This window comes from Mustela nigripes, chromosome 5 (genome assembly GCF_022355385.1).
Source record: "Mustela nigripes isolate SB6536 chromosome 5, MUSNIG.SB6536, whole genome shotgun sequence".
Lineage (NCBI taxonomy): Eukaryota > Metazoa > Chordata > Mammalia > Carnivora > Mustelidae > Mustela > Mustela nigripes.
The window spans coordinates 135727328-135746412 of NC_081561.1; the positions used below are offsets into that span (position 1 = coordinate 135727328).

At 39.7% G+C, this 19085-nt stretch overlaps 1 protein-coding gene across 13 annotated transcripts in view; it reads right to left on the reverse strand.

Annotated features, from left to right (window-relative positions):
* The window catches only part of SYNE1 (spectrin repeat containing nuclear envelope protein 1), a 464771-nt gene that overhangs the window by 242914 nt on the left and 202772 nt on the right, over positions 1 to 19085 (reverse strand). For all 13 annotated transcript variants that reach the window (XM_059401283.1, XM_059401282.1, XM_059401288.1 and 10 more), the window contains 10 exons: positions 16819 to 16998; positions 14927 to 15077; positions 14523 to 14681; positions 12696 to 12878; positions 9848 to 9949; positions 7335 to 7538; positions 6123 to 6330; positions 5199 to 5311; positions 3390 to 3595; positions 1629 to 1784 (listed from right to left, as the gene is read on the reverse strand). In XM_059401283.1, coding sequence (XP_059257266.1) covers positions 1629 to 1784; positions 3390 to 3595; positions 5199 to 5311; positions 6123 to 6330; positions 7335 to 7538; positions 9848 to 9949; positions 12696 to 12878; positions 14523 to 14681; positions 14927 to 15077; positions 16819 to 16998 — 1662 coding nt within the window. The remainder of the gene's footprint in view (positions 1 to 1628; positions 1785 to 3389; positions 3596 to 5198; positions 5312 to 6122; positions 6331 to 7334; positions 7539 to 9847; positions 9950 to 12695; positions 12879 to 14522; positions 14682 to 14926; positions 15078 to 16818; positions 16999 to 19085) is intronic.

Consider the following 19085-nt stretch of genomic DNA (forward strand, 5'->3'; position numbering starts at 1 on the left):
TTAGAAGTTTGGAAGAGAGAAGTAGGTCTGGTCATGCTACATTGTATCCAGACCTGAGTTAAGATTTAAAAAGCAATAAAATGCAGTGTCATTTTCAGAAAGCTATATAGTTAAAATGATACTGTCATCCTATTAATTCAGCAAATATGTTCTTTTTCTGGCACGATATCAGACACTGCGACTGTAACAGTGATGAAGACCTAAAGGTCTCTGGCCTTGAGGAACTCACTGTCCGGGGCTGGCATATATAGAGTCAACAAAGAGTTTACCCCATGGGAAGGGCTCACAGCGATGCGACCAGAGCATTCCAGCAAAATTTTGTAACCCTCATTAAACTCAAACACCAATAAGAGCTGTCATTATGGGTCATGTTTGTGTATTTGTTTGAATGTTTGTTTTTTAAGGCAAGGCGTACTAGGCATGTTTGACCCAAAAGATGACTCAGCAGAAATAAGGAACGAATATGATCAGAATTAGACTGGAACTGATCGGTGCTCCTGATGTGTCTGGTCAAGCAGGCTGGGTGCTGGCCTCTGCTGCTTCACAGACGAGTGAATCTGCTTTGAAGAGGATAGATCAGCTGTACCCAGGTAACAACAAAGCAACTGATAATGCCAGTTGGATTATGAATTTAGGGATCAAATCCCCAAGGCTAGTGGAGTTAAAAGCACAGTCCAGATGACTCTGTTGGCTTAGTCGGGAAACAATGAAGAGACAAATACCGCGGAGGAGAAGAGGAACCTCCAGGATAGTCAGACTTAAGGACCATACCTTTTGCTTTATTAAGGACATTGTTAGGATGAGGGTGGGGTGGCTCAGTGGGTTAAAGCCTCTGCCTTTGGCTCAGGTCATGATCTCAGGGTCCTGGGATCGAGCCCCACATCGGGCTCTCTGCTCAGCGGGGAGCCTGCTTCCCTTCCCTTCTCTCTGCCTACTTATGATCTCTGTCTGTCAAATAAATAAATAAATAAAAATCTTAAAAAAGAAAGAAAGAAAGAAAATGGAACTAGAGGGGCTCCTGGGTGGCTCTGTCAGTTAAGCGCCTGCCTTCAGCTCAGTCATGATCCCGGGATCCTGGGATCGAGTCCAGCGCCAGGCTGGACGTGCAGGGAGCCTGCCGTTCCCACCGCTTTGTTCTCTCATTATCTCTCACTCTGACACATACATTTAAGAAAAAAATGGAAGTAGATGTTGAAGTGCGTGAAGAATATATGGAAATGGGTTCCACAGCCTTATTTCTATAAGTGTAGCGTGCCTTTATAAGGACCTTCAATCCTAACAACCTGAGAAAAAAGTATGGTACTCCTTAGCAGTGTAATGCTTACAGGCTAATATCAAGAAGTTCAGGAAATGGGTGGCCTGTCCAATTTGTTGAGCAAAGGGAGGCAGATGCAGATAGATCCACACTGCCATCCCTATGTTCTCTCTAGAATACCGCTCTGCTGTAGAGAACACTGCACAATCATCTGTATTCTAGACAATAAGGGACAGAAACATACACAACCGCCACTAATTAACCAACCAGCCAACCAACCAACCAACCAATTAACAACCAAACCCAATAACCAACCAACCAGACAAAAAACACTTGTTAGTAAGGAAAGACCTGCTCCATTGCAGCACCATACCTTGCAGCCAGTAGCTCTCCTAGAAACAGCTCAACTTTATGGACTTCATTCTTCTTCTCAGGAATGTGCTGCTTACTCTCTCCTAAGTTTTCTGTACTTAACCTTTCATTCATCTCATGGATCCATAAGTTCAGTTTTCTATGCTGATCCTCAAAGCTACAGAAAAGAAAATACTTTGTAGAAATTCTTCTGCACTCATTATGATAAGTAACGTCTAGTATCTGAGGTCATGGTGTCTATGGCCATTAAAATCTCATGAATTTCCCAAGTATGGAAGAAAACTCAACAATAAGCCCATCCATATTACCACTTACTTCAGTAACAAAATGAAAAATCATGGAACTTTCTCTCCTTTTTTTTTATTTAAGCTGTGTACACTTTTGTTTTTTTTTTTAACACAAACAAAAACTTTATTGATTCCCACCTGGGTGGGTATGCATGTATGTATGTATATATTTTTAATTTTTATTTATTTTTTAAATTTCTTTTCAGTGTTCCAGAATTCATTGTTTATGCACCACACCCAGTACTCCATGCAATACGTGCCCTCCATAATACCCACCACCAGGCTCACCCAACCTCCCACCCCCTACCCTTCCAAAACCCTCAGTTTGTTTCTCAGAGTCCACAGTCTCTCATGGTTCATCTTCCCCTCCAATTTCCCCCAACTCCCTTCTCCTCTCCATCTCCTAATGTCCTCCGTGTTATTCCTTATGCTCCACAAATAAGCGAAACCATGTGATATTTGACTCTCTCTGCTTGGCTTATTTCACTCTTTCTTTTGAGATCCTATCTTAAATTGATTTCCTGGTAATCAGCTGGTAGTTATCAGCAAGACTGCATTCCCATGTCAATGTGCACTTGACTTTGTGTCTTACAACAAGGACTCTGAATTGGGACCAATGGGTTTAGGACAGCAGTGGAAGCCCAGGAAAGGAAGGGAAAGTCATCTCTATGTCTTTGTATCTTATGGAGATTTGAATAGGCATAAAGAGCACAAGGACTAGAAGTTTTGAAAACAACATAAGTTTTCTAAGAAAATTGGACAAGAATAAATTACCCTGTGACCAGAAAGGTATTTTGATTATACTGACATCTTCACCCCCCTACTTTTTTTTCCTTCTAATTTTATATTCATCCCTGTTAACATAGCTTTCTGATTGGAATCTCCATTCATAGAAATTAGGCCAGTGTTTTCTGTCATTACTCAAACCCAACAGAAGTGGAAGCAAAGGGGTGCCTGGGTGACTTGGTTGTTAAGTGTCTGCCTTTGGCTCAGGTCATGGTCTCAGGGTCCTGGGATCAAACCCTGAATCAGGCTCCTTGCTCAGCAGGGAGCCTGCTTCTCCCTTTCTCAGTCCTCTTGCTGGGGTTCCCTCTCTTGCAGTCTCTCTCTAATAAATAAAATCTTCAAAAAAAAAAAAAAAGTGGAAGCAAAGAAAGGACTTGGATAATCTAAAACCTGTGTGTCAAGCCTCTCAGACTTTTAGTTTTAATTTAAATTTAATTTAATTTAATTTAATTTTGTCAATTTAATCAAATAGACAAAAACACATGCATGTAGGCCATTTACAATAACTAGTGAATATAGTTCCTTACTTTTTCTATGTAGAAAATAAAGCCCATCAAAGTTCAAGCAATTAAGTGTTATCCTAGTATGAACCTGTACTCTCCAACATTATTTGTTTATTTACAGTGGCTCTTGTCTCAAAGTCTTTGAAAACGTATTCTGTACGCGATGATATTATCAAAACAACCTACCTCCCAAGTTCTAAAGCACAGTCTTGAAGAGCCTGCTTGTCCCTCAGACATTGCTTCAGAAATGCCTGGAATTCCTCATTAGCCTTTGTAATTTGCTCCTGAATGCTGCTGACAATTTGTTTAGACACGTGTGCGTACAAAGTTTGTCCTTCTTGAGTCACAGCATCAAGCTTGCTCTGTCCGTCACTGATCGAGTCCAGAATGTTCTGTTTCAAGAAATAAAGGTAATAGAAAATATTTGCTGTTATTCAAGGACCCTGGAGCATGTGAGCACTGACCACAATTCTGAGTTGAGATAGAAAAGCTCAGAGCCTGAAGACAGAAAGTTTTTAGGCCAGAGTGAGAAGGTACAACTAGGTAGACTCAAGGCTCATGACCGAAGACGATGCCAGCCAGGACTGGAACCACTGAAGAATAAGCTGTGACAAGGCTAGCCTGTAAAGGAGGTTGTCCTCATCCAGGCCTTGCTCTCAGCCTCTACCTACTCTCACTGTCCCAGCCCAACCCAGGTTCTACTTCTTCACAGGTTCACGTGATACCTTCTCACTACAGAGCTGCTTGTAGTGAGAAGTATAGTGAGAAGCCGTCTTCTGGTCCACTTTGCACACAAAGTCCTCCCCTCAGGTCCCTTTTTTTCTTGATGTGCACCTCTTCCTTGAAAGATCACATGCGTGGACACAAGCTTAAAGGGGACAACTGCACATTTCAATTCACCATGCCTCCTGGAAAACCAACTTCCTTTTTATAATGATCTTGCTACTCTGGCTTTTCAGGAGTTACCTACATAACTGTCCTCACTGATTAGGCTGCAAAGATCCTCATATTCCTCATTCATTTAAAACAGTTATTTATTTTATTTTATTTTATTGTAAAATATTTTATTTATGTATTTATCAGGCAGAGGGAGAGGCAGGCTTCCCGCTGAGCAAGGAGACTGATGCGGGGCTCGATCCCAGGACTCCAGGACCATAACCTGAGCCAAAGGCAGATGCTTAACCAACTGAGCCACCCAGGTGCCCCTAAAAAAAAGGTTTTTAAATAATACTTAACTCAGTGTTTTGTTCAGATGAGCTACTTGGAAAAGTTGTCCCAAACTCAAGTTGAGTCAATCACTTCTGAACTCTACTTCGCAATGGCTTTTTCCTTCCTGAATTCATATATTTTTCATAGTCAATAAAACCTGTAAAACCTGTATTATCTATAGCTTTCAGTGTGCCCTAGCTCTAAATTGGATTATAGGTTATTAAAAAGCTCAAGTCATGTCTTCTTTTTAAAACTCTTCCACAATATGAGGCACCAGGTGGCTAAATCCATTCACTATTTGACTTGGGCTCAGGTCATGATCCCAGGGCCCTGGGAATGACCATGCATCTGACTCTCTCTGCTCAGGAGAAACCCTGCTTTTTCCACTGCTCATGCTCTCTCTCTCTCACTCTCTCAAATAAATAAAAAAGATCTTAAAAACAAAACAAACCTCCTCCACAATAGTGATATGAAATAGATGGAATTATTTATGTATTTACTGCCAGAAAAATTAAAATGAGGTTTAGTTTTGAATGAACTCCAAAACATGTTAAATTTGCTAAAAGAGAAAAGAACAGAATCTAGAATTCTGTCACTCTGACTTATTCTCTCAACTTACTTTTCATATTGCTAAACTCCTAATGACTCAAAAAACCTTGTTCTGTTAGGGAAGAAGAAAAGTTCTAATAAAATAAGAAGATCTGTGGAAAGAGATGATTTAGGTCTGACCGTAAGGCCCGGGAGTGTAGCTCAGAGAAGACGATGGCGCACTGCCAGCTTCCATACCTGAAGATCATGGAGCTTTGCCTCTAGAACTTTGCTATCGCCAGTTCGATCAGATGATGCCTTTGCTGCTGCCTTTATTCCAGAAAACCACTCTTGGAATTCCTGCATAGACTCTTTCGAAAGTAACAAACGTGGAAAAAAAAAAAAAGGTAACAAAAATGAGAAATACATCCAAAACATTAAATGAGCCTCTAGGCTCAATGAATTAATTCTGCCCTTCAGCTCACTGCATCTTGCCATACAAAATATTTCAGAAATAAAATCAAAATAATGTAGAATAGACTACAACATGACTGTTCATGGCAGGACTGAGAAATTACCTCAGGGGAAAGACTGGAAAGAAATTTGTGTTCCTGAAATACCTGATTTCCCACTGTCTTCCTCTTGGTAAAGAAAGATAATTGAATGAATATGGAAGACAGTGAAGGGAGAAAGGCTCGGGCCATTTTTATGGCAAAGGAAGGAGCCATCTCCTCTTCCAGCCCAGCGGACTTAGAACATCATTCGGCATTGTCATTACGGCAGAGGCACAGAGCCCAATCAGGGACATATGACTGGCAATTTCCTAAGCTATATGGCTACTGCTATTTCATGGCCTCTCCTAATTTCCAAGTTCACTGTGTTACTTCATCACAGCAGTGGAAGTAATTTTCCACACAACTGAGCTACATGCAGAAAATCCAGATGAAATTTGGAATCCTCAAAATGGTGGATTCCTACTTTCTTGGAGAGAAACAGGAAGAACTCAGCTTATGGCGAGAGCCTGAGCACAGCACTTACAGTGCTCAAATCTCGACACACAAATGAATTTAAAGGATCTTCTGGAAAGTTTTTTCCAACTAGTGCTGGCAGTTTCTAGGCAGCATTTGGTTTGTATTCTTTCTGGTAAACAAACGATTCATGCTAAGCCCCGTCAGAGCTCACCACTGAAGTGCTTCTCCAGAGAATCCTGCAGGCTGGCCTGTGTCTTGGAGCACAACTGGCTCACAGCTTCATGGTTCTTTATGAGTCCCGTCAGAGCACTGCCCAAGCTCTCCAACTCAACGGAATGGTATTTGCGGCACAAACTGTTGAGATTTTCTTGGGTCGAGCTGATGTTGCTTTGCTGACTTTGAAGTTCCTTTTGTATCTCCTACACAATGGAAGAAAGCCATGAAGGATATTCAAGGGAAATATCCCCTCTACTCCACCATGGCACTTTCTGGAAACTGATGCTGTTGAAATCTACTTAGTAAGGTACACATTGTTGTGGGATTTTCTTTTTTCTTTTCTTTTCTTTCTTTCTTTTTTTTTAAAGTGTTCGTGATAGATCTGTTGACTTGCAGAATTTTGCCCAGCTCTCCTTGGGACCAACTGCAAATGGTTGTTGAAAGGTACTAGGATGTGGATTACAGTCTAGGATTCCGAGAAAATAGAATAGGTTCTCAGAGATGCCAACCCATAACCTTGGATTTAGTCAGGTGACTAGAAACTATCAGCGGAGTCACAACCCAAGTTCACATTTTTTGATGGGCCAGTAAGGCTTTGTTTCAGGGTCACAAGCCACACCAAAAAAGTACCAGTACTTCTAAAAAATATGTCCTTATTCTTAAGTACAGTAAGAAAAATGCTAAAGAGAACAGATCACATATGTTGAACACTCAACTCCCAAGCTTGACAGTCGATCAGGAACATTATCTTTATGGATAGAGGACATGGAAGTAGAATGCTATCTCTCAACTTTTTTTTTTTTTTTTAATATTCTTCCCTAGATAAAAGCAGTCATACCAACCAATAAAAATTAAGAAATGAAAAACTATTTGGCATTCAAATATGAAAAATCATGGAAATTCAAACAGTCTTCTATTGGCTTTACCCATTTACTGAAAAAGATACTAACAAGCACAGCTTATGAGCAGGTCCTACAATGACGCGTGCTTTCTATTTCTAGATTATTCATCTTCAACTTCTTACTACCTGCCTCCATTTCTCCAAACACAACTTACTTGCTGTATCCAACATCGTGAATTAGTTGGCCTGCTGCTAATACAGGTATAACTGAGAGCAAAGGTTATATTTTTATTCCAGTCACCACAAAACAGGAGAAACAATATTACCATTGGAGGTGTGCAGGCTTGATGATAGGTGATTACCCACCTTTACTTTTCTCAGCCCTTCCCATGTCTTAGTCTGGGCACAGTTCATCAGCGACTCCTCTACTTTTGCTAGCCAGCTCGTCATGTCATTAATACATTTCTCCACCTGGGTACTCTGAGCAGTGAAATCTTTCAAGGTTCCTTTGGCTTCTTCAGTGATTTCTTTGGCATGCTCCAGTTTCTGCCTGAGGTCTGCTTCTATAAACTAAACATAAAGTAAGATTTCATTAAAAATCTGTGAAGACCAGAACATTCTTTCTGTGGGAAATCTGTTCGTGTGCAGCTTGATTGTAAAAAGCACGTAAGCCTAACCTGGGATGCTAATTCAACTCTTCTAAGAAGGGAAATCAGTGTGTACAAGTGGTCAAACACTGTAAGTGACAGGAACGTGGAAACAGTGGCAGTTGACCCTGGATGCTAGAGCGGCAGTTCGGTGGAGATCCAAGGAATACGTAAGATCGGTTTTCAAAAGCAGAGTTCAACCTACGCAGTTACCACGGTGGTTACCAAAACCCTGCTCTTACTTCTTCCTGGGAAACACGCACACATTTTATCCCCTGATGTAACCACTACTTTGAACAAACACCACCGCAAGATTTTATCATAAAGCGATTTTATTTCTGCCTCCCACTTTAATGTGTTTAGTGAGGCTGCTTCTTCTCTCCTCCTAAAAGATTTGTTTTGGGAGGGCTCCTGACTTCTCTGGCCCTGCAGATAACAAAAGGACTTATAAAATCATGATAAATTGCAAAATGGTTTCAATTCCACAATTAAAACATCTAGGCCCATTTAATAATCAAAACTCTGAACTTAAAGGTAAGGCTTTTTTCTTATCCCCAGCTCAGATCTGCTACAAAAAGGAAGCCCGTATGAAGAAAAGAGCCAAGTGCCTCTTTGTCTTTCTTTATTTCTATTCCCACACGTCCTATAGCTTCTGACCCGTAAAGGCCTGGACCAGCAGGAGGTGGGGGAGGGGCTCTGAAATTTTTGAGAACTATTATGAGCTGTTATCTGTGCTCCTTAGGCCTGGTGACATTTCACATTCTCTCCTGTCACAGGCCTTAGATTATGGGGTTTTCTGAGACTCCCTTCACCTCGAGGGACCTCCCACTGGCATTGCCGGCATGCCAGCAGTGCTCTCCTGTTTCTCCTTCCACAGCCTGTAGGCAGCTCTGCTTCTCGCTGCTGAGACTCATTCCCCTCCAGAAAGCCTTCCTAGAGAACCTGAGATACCCAACACCGATGCCTTCTCCTTGTCTTTCCTCTGATAATTCACTTCTGGGCCAGGGGCCCACTCTGGCATTCATACCAGATGATTCTAAGATGCACGCCACCCAAAACAATCAATTCTTTTGGCAAAAGCATCAACAGTGAGTCAGCCCGTCTTTCACCCATAAAGTCTCTCAGGGGAGTCAGAGAGGAGACTCCAGGGTCCACCAGCTGCAGGGGCACGTCATTCTCTCCAGAAGGTACCACTGAAACTCTTCTCCTGATTGTGAGGTAAGGAACAGGTGCCCCAACACCTCTTCATTGAGTCCGTGTGAGGGACAGGGGGTTATGAGAGTCACAGTACAACAGTAGCTCTCTCCCCAAACCCTGCCGCCATCTTTACTCTGCGAGAGGCCACCTGTTGCCCATTTGTATCCATGACACAGGCGACAGGCACAAGCACTCCTTTCTCGTTTCCTGGATGATTAACACCCTTTGCTTCTTCTTGCTTCAAGTGAAATTCTAACATTCTGGTGTGTGTGTATCATCCACCGATGATACTAAGTGACAGATGCACAGTCTCAGGTCAGAGAGAATGTATAAACATGCAAGATACAGGGGTTAGCAAGAGGGAGTGAAGGACAAAGGCCCAACAGGAAGAAGGAAAAGGTAGAGAAAACCCATGAGGGCAGCAAGAAATGCACGGCTTAAAGTAAGGCAGCGGACACTAAGCTTGGAGCTTGAGGTGCTAGCTGCCCAAAGAGCACCCCCGCACTGGTCGTTCCCAGAGCTCCCCCAACGTAGTCCAGGCTTGCTGGTCAGAGCGGGTCTAGCCTGCCTGCCCCGTGCGCCCCGTGGGTCTGTGCCGTCCGCGAGTCCTCAAATGAGGTTTGCAACAGTGATTTTGCCAAACCCGATCACCGACTAAATGAATTAGAAAAATATCAGTATTCATAAGTGTGCTTTCTGTTCTGGTACAGACAGAAAACGGTCCGTGAGGCAAGCTGGATGATAATACTTCCAAAATTTAGTAAGGAAAAGGAGAACTAATCTTATTATACTTGTCTTAGAAATCTGCTACTAATACTAGCACAAGGAGTTCTAAAGATGTTAATGTTTTAACCCACTATATGGTAAGATCCACATGATTGCTTAAAATGATGATGATAATAATAATGAGAATATATGCATAGGTATTATATATAATACATAACATTTATTTATTGTTGTTATATGTCAGTTATATTAGAGATTATATTTGAGATAGTCTAGTATGTAGTACTTATTACAAACCCGAGTACTTACCTGAAGATCTGGTGGAGTTTCTGGATTTTTAGTTAATTCTTTAAGATCATTAACTTTGCAGTGAAGTTCTTCCAGTCTCAAGGCTTTGTTTTTAACTTCAGTCTGCCAAAATAAAAGACAAAGAGAAAAAGCACAACTTGTGCAAACCTGGACATATTACATTTGGCACTTAATAACTCCAAGAGTTAACCCAACTTCAAGCCAGAGTTAAAAAAAAAAAAAAATCTCTGATTTTCTGAGGACTCATTATTTATGCATGTGGAAAAATGTCATCATTAACTTTTACTTCGAACACGAGGGAGTGTGTGGAACTTTCTTCCCACTGTCCTTTATTGGGCGGCGGGGGGAAGCTCCTGGAAAAAATTAAACACTAACTAAAAAAGTCTTGAGTCAGTGGGGATTTTCAGTAACCGTCATTTATACATTAGCATTAATATCACTGGCTACCATGGCAGCATTGCACTTCTGAGGAAGCATTTCAAAGCAAATACACATTAGGAATGCCTCATTACTGTAGGCTATACGTAATACATCAGAAATGTTTCAAATAAAAATTTAAGATATTTTTATTGTAAATAAAAACCTTTTTAAAATTTTTTTGGGGGGGCTATTGATTGATTGATTTCACCAACACTAACACAAAACAAAGAAAAGTAGAACAAAGAATCATTACTGAACAAATTAGATGCTTGTAAACTTCATTATTTATTTGGGGCCACAAAGCACCACTTGATAAAGCATCCCTCTCAACTTAAATACAGCATTTTGGTTCTTGATGGACACTAACAAAGGTCTTGAGCCTCATTCCAGAAAGTGATTTACTTACCCGGTGAGATGTGATGAACTAAGTGCCGGCGCCCCTGGCTTCCTCCAGGAGCGGCTGAACAACTGAAGGTTTACACATACACATGTACATGCTTTATTTTTGAGTTGCAGCAGCAATGCACAGTCAGGCCCTGGGCCGAATCCGGTCCGCTCGTGTTACTGATTGCTGTACCACACAGGTGGTCGGTACCATAAAGAAACCCACCTCTGTGAGTGACTAAACCTAGACGTGAATGTGGGGTTGATGCTCACTGGCTTTCTGGATCCCAAAGATCAGCAGTAGGTGGGCAGTGTGTGCCGATTAACCAACCAGTTCCTCCCCTCCCAAAAAAAAGACCCTGCCTTGCAGCATTGACCAGCATTCTGAGCTACACATGATGTCACCACCCACAGGGTGGAAAGCACTGCTGTGCCCCAGAGCCTTTACATTCCCACCGTGCAGATCAAGTGGATACCTACAGCTCAAGAGCCTAGATAATAGCTGTATGTAGAGTAGAAATTGAAAATGGTAAGTTTTAAGTAACTATTAGCTTGATTTTTAATATCATTTAATTGTCAGTTAATTTTCAATAATGGCTATGTTTAACACTGGCTTGCAAATGTCTTTAAAATTGAATAATTGACTTTTGAGAGCTGGTAGGACCTATTCTGGCAGGTACTGCTGTTCTGAGTTGTAATGTTAATTTAACATCAAAGAGAACTTAAGAGACCGCAGTATCCCTCTCCTGATTGCATTTTCAGTCTGGTTAATTTCCTCGACTTCTGTTTGCCCTTAGAAATAGGCTTTTGGGGGTGCCTGGGTGGCTCAGTAGGTTAAGCCTCTGCCTTCGGCTCAGGTCATGATCTCATGGTCCTGGGATTGAGTCCCGCATTGGGCTCTCTGCTCAGCAGGGAGCCTGCTTTCCCCTCTCTCTCTGCCTGCCTCTCTGCCTACTTGTGATCTCTCTCTGTCAAATAAGTAATAAAATCTTAAAAAAAAAAAAAAAAAAGAAAGAAAAAGAAATAGGCATTTGATTTAAAAATCTCTAGAAAGTTTTTTGGATCAAAGGTAGATAATGCAGGCATAGAGTTGATTCCCCTACATTTTTTCAGACTGCAGTCTGAAATCTGTCTTGATACGTGTCTTGCAGTCACGTATCTGTCTTGTTCCATTTGAGTGCTGGGCACAGTCCTGAACACCCGGGCATGCAGTGGTGACTAATCTGTGCCCTCGTGGAGAGTAGTGATTATATGCTTTATGAAACAAGTTATCTCCTGTCACCGTTTCCTCGTATCCACTTCATTTTTCATCCCAGCCTAACTACAACGGCACATTTTGCATACAGAGTGCAAATGTAAATAAAATAAATGCCACAAGTACAGGGACTTTATCTGTCTTACCGGTTATTCTCAGGGTCTACCACAGTGCCTGGCATACTTTAGGTGCTTATTAAGAATCTGATGAATGAATAAATAAATGAATGCAAGAAATGGAAATAAAAAGTTTAAAATAACCTGATGACAAGAACTTTAAAAGGCCAGTTTCTGGGGAAACCTGTCACACTCTGGTCTCCAGTTTTCTCCCATTTCCGAAGAGGAAGTAGAAGAACCTAGCACCTAAGGTTAAGTGTTTGGCACATGGTAAGTACTCAGTAAACATTTTGTTTGAGTGAAAAAAAAAAAAAAAAAAAACCCAAATGCCTCTAAATATTACTAAATGACAAACAACTTCAACATGGTTTTACAGTAGGAAGGCGTAATAGTCTTAGCTGAATGGAAAGTGGGAAGAATACAGATTTTATGGACTTTCACTTTTCTACTAATATTTTAAGTACAGAGCCCCAACTAAGAAGTGATAAAAATGGGAGGAATAAGTCTTAACCATTGCCTATTCAACTCTCAGGTAAATAGCCAAAGATAGTTAAGACTTCGGTAGCATACATATGTGTCTCTGAAAGAAAGAATTTTAACAAAAAGGATACAACTTTCTCATATTCTGGTTAATGAGCTCACCAGCTCACAAAAGTAGACATAGTCAGTTTACCTCAAATTCCTTAAGGACTTCTTCTGCTCTGACGCTGTTATTCAGGTGGCTGATGCTTTCGGCCAACTGTGGAACGGAACTATTGGACCATCCATCAATTTCCTCTTTACTTGAAAGTACATCAGCCCAAATGGTCAGGCTTACCCTCAGCCTATCCATGTTCTCCTCAATTTTCTCTGACATCTGGGATGGAAAACAGAAGCCACACCATTATTCATCTGGGGCTTTAAGGTGTTTCTTTCCCCACCCAAGTACTAACAATGTTGATGCTGCCTTAATCAAAAAATTATATTCTCACTGGAAAACGATGTTTTACAAAAATTTGTAAGGGAATTAGTGCATTTGACTCAAGCAAATGCTAACCGCTACTAAATTGTTTCTGTCATTGGGAGAAGAGACCAAATTTCTGAGACATTTGATTTTCATTTGTAAATTGGGAAATTAAGAGCAGGTCTATTGGAGTCAACTGTAACATACTCTGAAGTTGAGTTGTATAGGACAGACACCCACCAAGGGGAGTGTTGGGTTTATTTTTAAAAGTAACACGGCAAGCACTTTTTATTTGTAAGGCTGAAACATAAAAACATAAAAATGGACATTAATTAGACCTGAATATATTTATAGAATAAATAAATACATAAGATATCAACCAACTTTGTAGGTTTAAAGTAAAGCGTTAGTATTTAATAGTCTTCCTGTAATAAGAATGTTCTTTTAAAAGTGGAAGCGGGTAAGGTTTTCTGCAGTCCCCAGATTATTAGATTACAGTGCATAATTATCAATGTCTAACTTTAGTAATTCAGTTTATGTAACTTAACCTCCAGTAATAGAGCGCAGGTTAACAGGAGGGCAACCGAATCACTGGATTTTTGAGCTGGATGCTACATAAAATATGTATGGCTTGAGATGTGGAGCTCCAGAGAGATCGAGTGACTTGTTCTTCTGTCCCATAGCTAGAAAATGACAGAGCAAGAACTAAAACCCAAGGATGTAGACTACAAGTCTCATGTTTTTCAATGCAAAATTATAATCTTATAGCCCCAAATTATTACACATTATAGTTTCATATTCTGTAGGATACTTATAAATTATTCTTTAATTTTTATCCATAATCCTAGAGTTTTGGGAAAAAATATTTAGAGTTATAAATTTGTTGTAATTGAAGCTACCAAGTGAAATTTGAGAAAATCTGCCACTAAGTTTTTGTTTTGTTTTGCTTTGTTTTGTTTTAAGAGGTGGAGGAGGAAGGCGTGGGGAAGAGAGAGTCTTAACCAGGCTCTACCGTGCCCAGTGCAGAGCCCAACCCAGCCATGATCACAGGACCCTGAGATCATGACCTGAGCAGAAATCAAGAGTCTGATGCTTAACTGACTGAGCCACCCAGGCGCCCCTGAAAATCTGCCACAAAATTTTAAGAAAATAAAGCAAACAACATTTTTTTTATTAATTCTAAACTTTATGTGAATACTGTTTTTCTTCAAAATATAATTTTGCACATTAGCATTAAAAGTTAAAAATGAGGGACACCTTGGTGGCTCAGTCGGTTAAGCATCTGCCTTCAGTTAAGCGTCTGCCTTTGGCTCAGGTCATGATCCCAGAGTCCTGGGATCAAGCCCCTGGGATCAAGCCCCACTCAGCTGGGAGTCTGCTTCTCCCTCTCCCCCTGATTGTGCTGGTTCTCTCTCTTAAATAAATAAAATCTTTAAAAAAAAATTTCAAAAAGCTAAAAATGGAATTCACATCCTTAAATAATCCTTTACCCAAAAAATAGTGACTGACAAATGTGACTATGTAAACTGTTCATACAATTCAGGTGGATTATCTTACATCCAGCCATCTGTCCACAGTGCTCTCCATGTCTGTTTTCACCAAGATGAAATCACTACTGTGAATTTTTTTCAGCTCGGATAACAACTGTTTTCCTTTACTGGTAAAATTATCCAATTCTTTCTGTTTATTACACATTTCGTTCTTGACGGTTTCATGCTGTGGACATAAATGTTTCCTTAATTAATAAAATAATCAGTGATAAGTCAGTCATTCAATACCATTTGCCTCTAAGAAATGTACTTCATGGTTGACCTTATGCAGAAACCAGTGATATTAATGAACTATACATTTTTTTGGATTGCTAGAATCCTAGGATATCGGTATTCCTAAAAAAAAAAATTATATGTGAAAATCAGATCTACTAAGCAGTCTACTAAAATAAATACATTTTGAATTATTACCTTGGATAAAGCCCATCGAAGATCTTCCTGATCTTTTATAGTATTTCTGGTTGCAATCACATTGCTGGCATTTTCTAGGACTTTAGATACAGCCGACTTCAAGTTCTGATAGTCCCTCATTAAGTCAATAAGTCCACAGCACTGACCCTGGCTATAGTAATCAAAGAAAAGGTATCATTTATTATCATGTATGAAAGGTAAGTGTTCCCTATGACTGGACCTGATATGTAACTATGTAAATTTATTCTCAGATGGATGCTGGAATCAAGAGGAAGCCATATTTCTACCTACTGAGATGAAGAGTGCCGTCAAGTCAACTTAACTCTAGCATCCAAATTGCTCTCCAAGAGAAAAGAATGCACACATTAAAACAAAATCTGTGACCTCAGTGACAAGAAAAATATATATTCTTGACAACTAAAACTTATGTAGATGTCAACAAATTTTTGCTTTTCAATTTTTTCACTATTTAACTACATCATAATGGTATATATTAAGGGGAAGCAAAACAAACAAACCAAACCAACAAACAAAAAACCGCTGCTAAATAAGTAAAATACACACGAGGATTTTTTTCCCATTTTCAATGACACAAATTTTCATTGAATATGAATCCCCCGAAACTGTCAAACAAAGAAGATGGTCTGTTTATAAGCATAAAATGTCCGTGGGCACAAGCAATTCCACACATAAGAATTTTTCCAAAGAAAAAGATGTGCACAAGATTTATGTAAAATTATACTCCTTACACCAATATTTATAATAGGAGGAAAAAAATAGAAATAGCCCAAATGTTAAAAAAAATTGGCTAATAATTGAATAAACTCTGATACCTTCTTATAACTGAATACTGTACAATCTCTAACGAATCACAATTTAAGAGAATGTTCAATAACATGGGGTAGATTTTTACAACATTGTTAAATTTTTAGAAGCTCACATTAATAATCTACAGTGTGTCATAAAAACTATGTACACATGGAAAATGGAACATGAATGTTTATAGGTGCTTCTTTTTATCGTCATCCAAACTGGAAAGAACTCGAATATCTATCAACTGGTGAATGAATAAACTGCAGTATGCCTATTAAATGGAATACAATTTGACTATAAATACAATTTGACTACATAACAATGTCTAGTGTGTTGAGTAAAAGAAGTTGTTTACCCAAATGCAGTAAAAACTTATGTATACACAAAAAACTGAACATTTATAGATGCTTTATTTATAATATACAAGCTGGAAAAAATCCATTTGTATGTGATTCCGAAAAGACAATACTACAGAGACAGAAAACTTATCAAAGGTTGCCAGGGGCTAGGAGCGGGGGAGGGGCTGACTACAATGAGATGATGTTTTTTCAGGAGGTGGAATGATTATATGAGATTTGATAGTTGTAATAGTTACTCATTAACTACATGTGTGTACTCATTAACTATGTGTATGTACTCATTAACTAGATGTAATAGTTACTCATTAACTATGTGTGTGTACTCATTAACTAGATGTGCATTAAACTCATACAGTTTAAGGGCATACACTAAACAGGATGAATTTTACTATATGCAAATCATACCTTAATGACAAATAAGTACAACAAAATCAAAAAAAGAAACTCAAAAGTTTTAAGTCTCATTGGTTAGCACCTTATAACTGTTGACAGCTCCTGCTTTCCCCCGGTGAATTACACCTGTCATTGTCATCTCAACAACTTCCACAACAAAATTCTGCATGACTAACTTTCTAATGGTACTAAAGAGACACAGAATACAGAAGTGGCAAAAGGTATTCAAATCTTGATCACACCAATGCAAATCAACAGAGAACAGCCCAGTGCCACAAGATAGAAAGTTTAAAAAAAAAAAAAAGCCATTTTTTTTTTTTTACTTACTTTTCATGAATTAGTTTTTTGGTATCAGCCCAGGTAACCTCTAAGCGGTTTACCTCCTTATCGACTTCAGATGCAAAGGCTACATCTTTCTGGGCAATTTGTTTAGCTTTGTCTTTTAGCCAACATAGTTCATGCTCATGAGAATTCAATTCATCTTCTAACTGATTAAAGACTCTCAATCTGTGAATTAAAACATTTTATTATTAATTTACCAAAGGTAAGGACTAATATTTCTTCTCCATAAAGCATGCCTATAGGTATCTAGAAAAACTTTCAACACAACAATTGCATTAATGTATAGCAACTGTGAAAGACACTTTAAAAATGAACTTTTCAGAACTACAGACTATACCTTGGGAAAATTTAAAGTCATTCTAACCATTCATCTTCAACTTTCCATTAAGTTTGTATTCTTTTTCTATTTTGATTTCAGGTTATAAGACTTTTAAGACTAGGGCTGAGCTTGTAGGCAAAGCAGGTAAGTATTTATTAAAAGATCTTTAGTAAAAAGGCCTTCCGTGTCCCAAAGTCCAATTCATGTAAAATAATAATATTTAAGGGTACGCTGTTTCATTTAAAATAAAAATAATTGGGATGCCTGGGTAGCTCAGTCAGTTAAGCAGCTGCCTTCAGCTCAGGTCATTATCCCAGGGTACTGGGATCAAGTCCTACACTGGGCTCCTTCCTCCAAAGGGAGCCTGCTGCTCTTTTTGCCTCTGTCTGCCACTCTGCCTGCTTGTGCACTCTCTCGCTCTCTCTTTGACAAATAAATAAATAAATAAGTAAAACCTTTAAAATTAAAATAAAATAAAAAAAATTTTTTTGTCCCTAATATACTAATATTTGAGTACTCATAAAAAGTGGTCCTATAGAGGCAGCCATGCACTCATGCATTCTTGCTCTTGGGTTTATAAAGTGAATATCCATGCATGATTCCATTGAATTCCAAAACGAAGTGGTTAGGAGCACACATTAGCATGATCTGCACCTTATAAGAAAACAAATGATTTGCCCGAATGCACACAGTGATGCGTAAGTACAGGGGGCTTTAATAAATCCATCAACTGAACGCAACATTTTCCATCACCTCTGCGTGGCTTTGGTGAGTTCAGTGTTAGGTGTGTGGATGTGGCTCTTGAGCCCAACCTGGACCTTCTTCTCCAGCAATGTCAGGATCTCCTGCCTGCTTGGCTGAATCGAGCCAGCAAAGCTGTTTGTTCCTTTGCCATGTTTGGTTCCTCTTTTTGTCTTTACTCTGGAGGCTACGTTTCCTCCTCAAATCTTACTCCTTTTTGTTAGTTTACTGTTAAGCTGGTGAGCCTAGTGCTCAAAAGGCACGAAACCTCAAGAGCCATTACGATCTGACGGTAAGCCTTTGCTAAGTGCTTAATTCCAATTAAAAAGAGGCAAATGACAATGGTCTTGCATGTCAACAAAATCCTTCTCAATTGTGGACACTTTGGTTTGACAGCATTTCAGCTGTTTCCTTGCCCCCTGAAAAAATGGAAGACAAACATCCCTGAGAACACAAAAGGGGAGAAAGTTCTATTAAGGAGGAAAAACAAGATTGGGAAGAAGGCTATAGTATTAGAGGAAAAAAAAAAATCACTTCCAAATGTACAGCAGGAAAATACCCATCACCTCTTAGCTTCTCTATCAAACGCACTGACAAAACCCCAACTTTGCTTAAAGCCACTCGTCTGCCTTTGCCACACCTCTGAGCAAACCGGTGCAGGCGGCTGCTGAAAATGACTCTGGCCAGCGGACTGGTTTCACTTCAAGTGAAGGAATGGGAATCTCAGACGGCAGCTTTATGACCTTACCAAGGTCCAGGGATATCATTTCCATTTCCTGTCTTGCAAAAGAACCATTTTATGCCATTTTCTCTCTGCCAGTATCCTGTCATTCACTCTCATCTGAGGAGCCTGCTCGGTCTTTCTGAGGGTCTGGCAGCACCGGGAAGGAATTCCCTCCTGCTGTCACCACCAGGACCACAGAGCTACTCAGATCACCCGCTCTCGCCTCTGCCTTCGTTCGTACTCCAGACGACCAGGCCCTTCTCCTAACAGCGAAACATTGCTTAAACATAGATAATATGATCTCTATTGTCTGTTACAGATAAGATCTTAGCACGGCTTATATAGATAAAGCCCTTGGGAAAATCCTTCAGGAAACCAAAAAAATATTAGTACTTCTTTTTTTTTTTTTTTTAAGATTTTATTTATTTATTTGACAGACAGATCACAAGTAGGCAGAGAGGCAGGCAG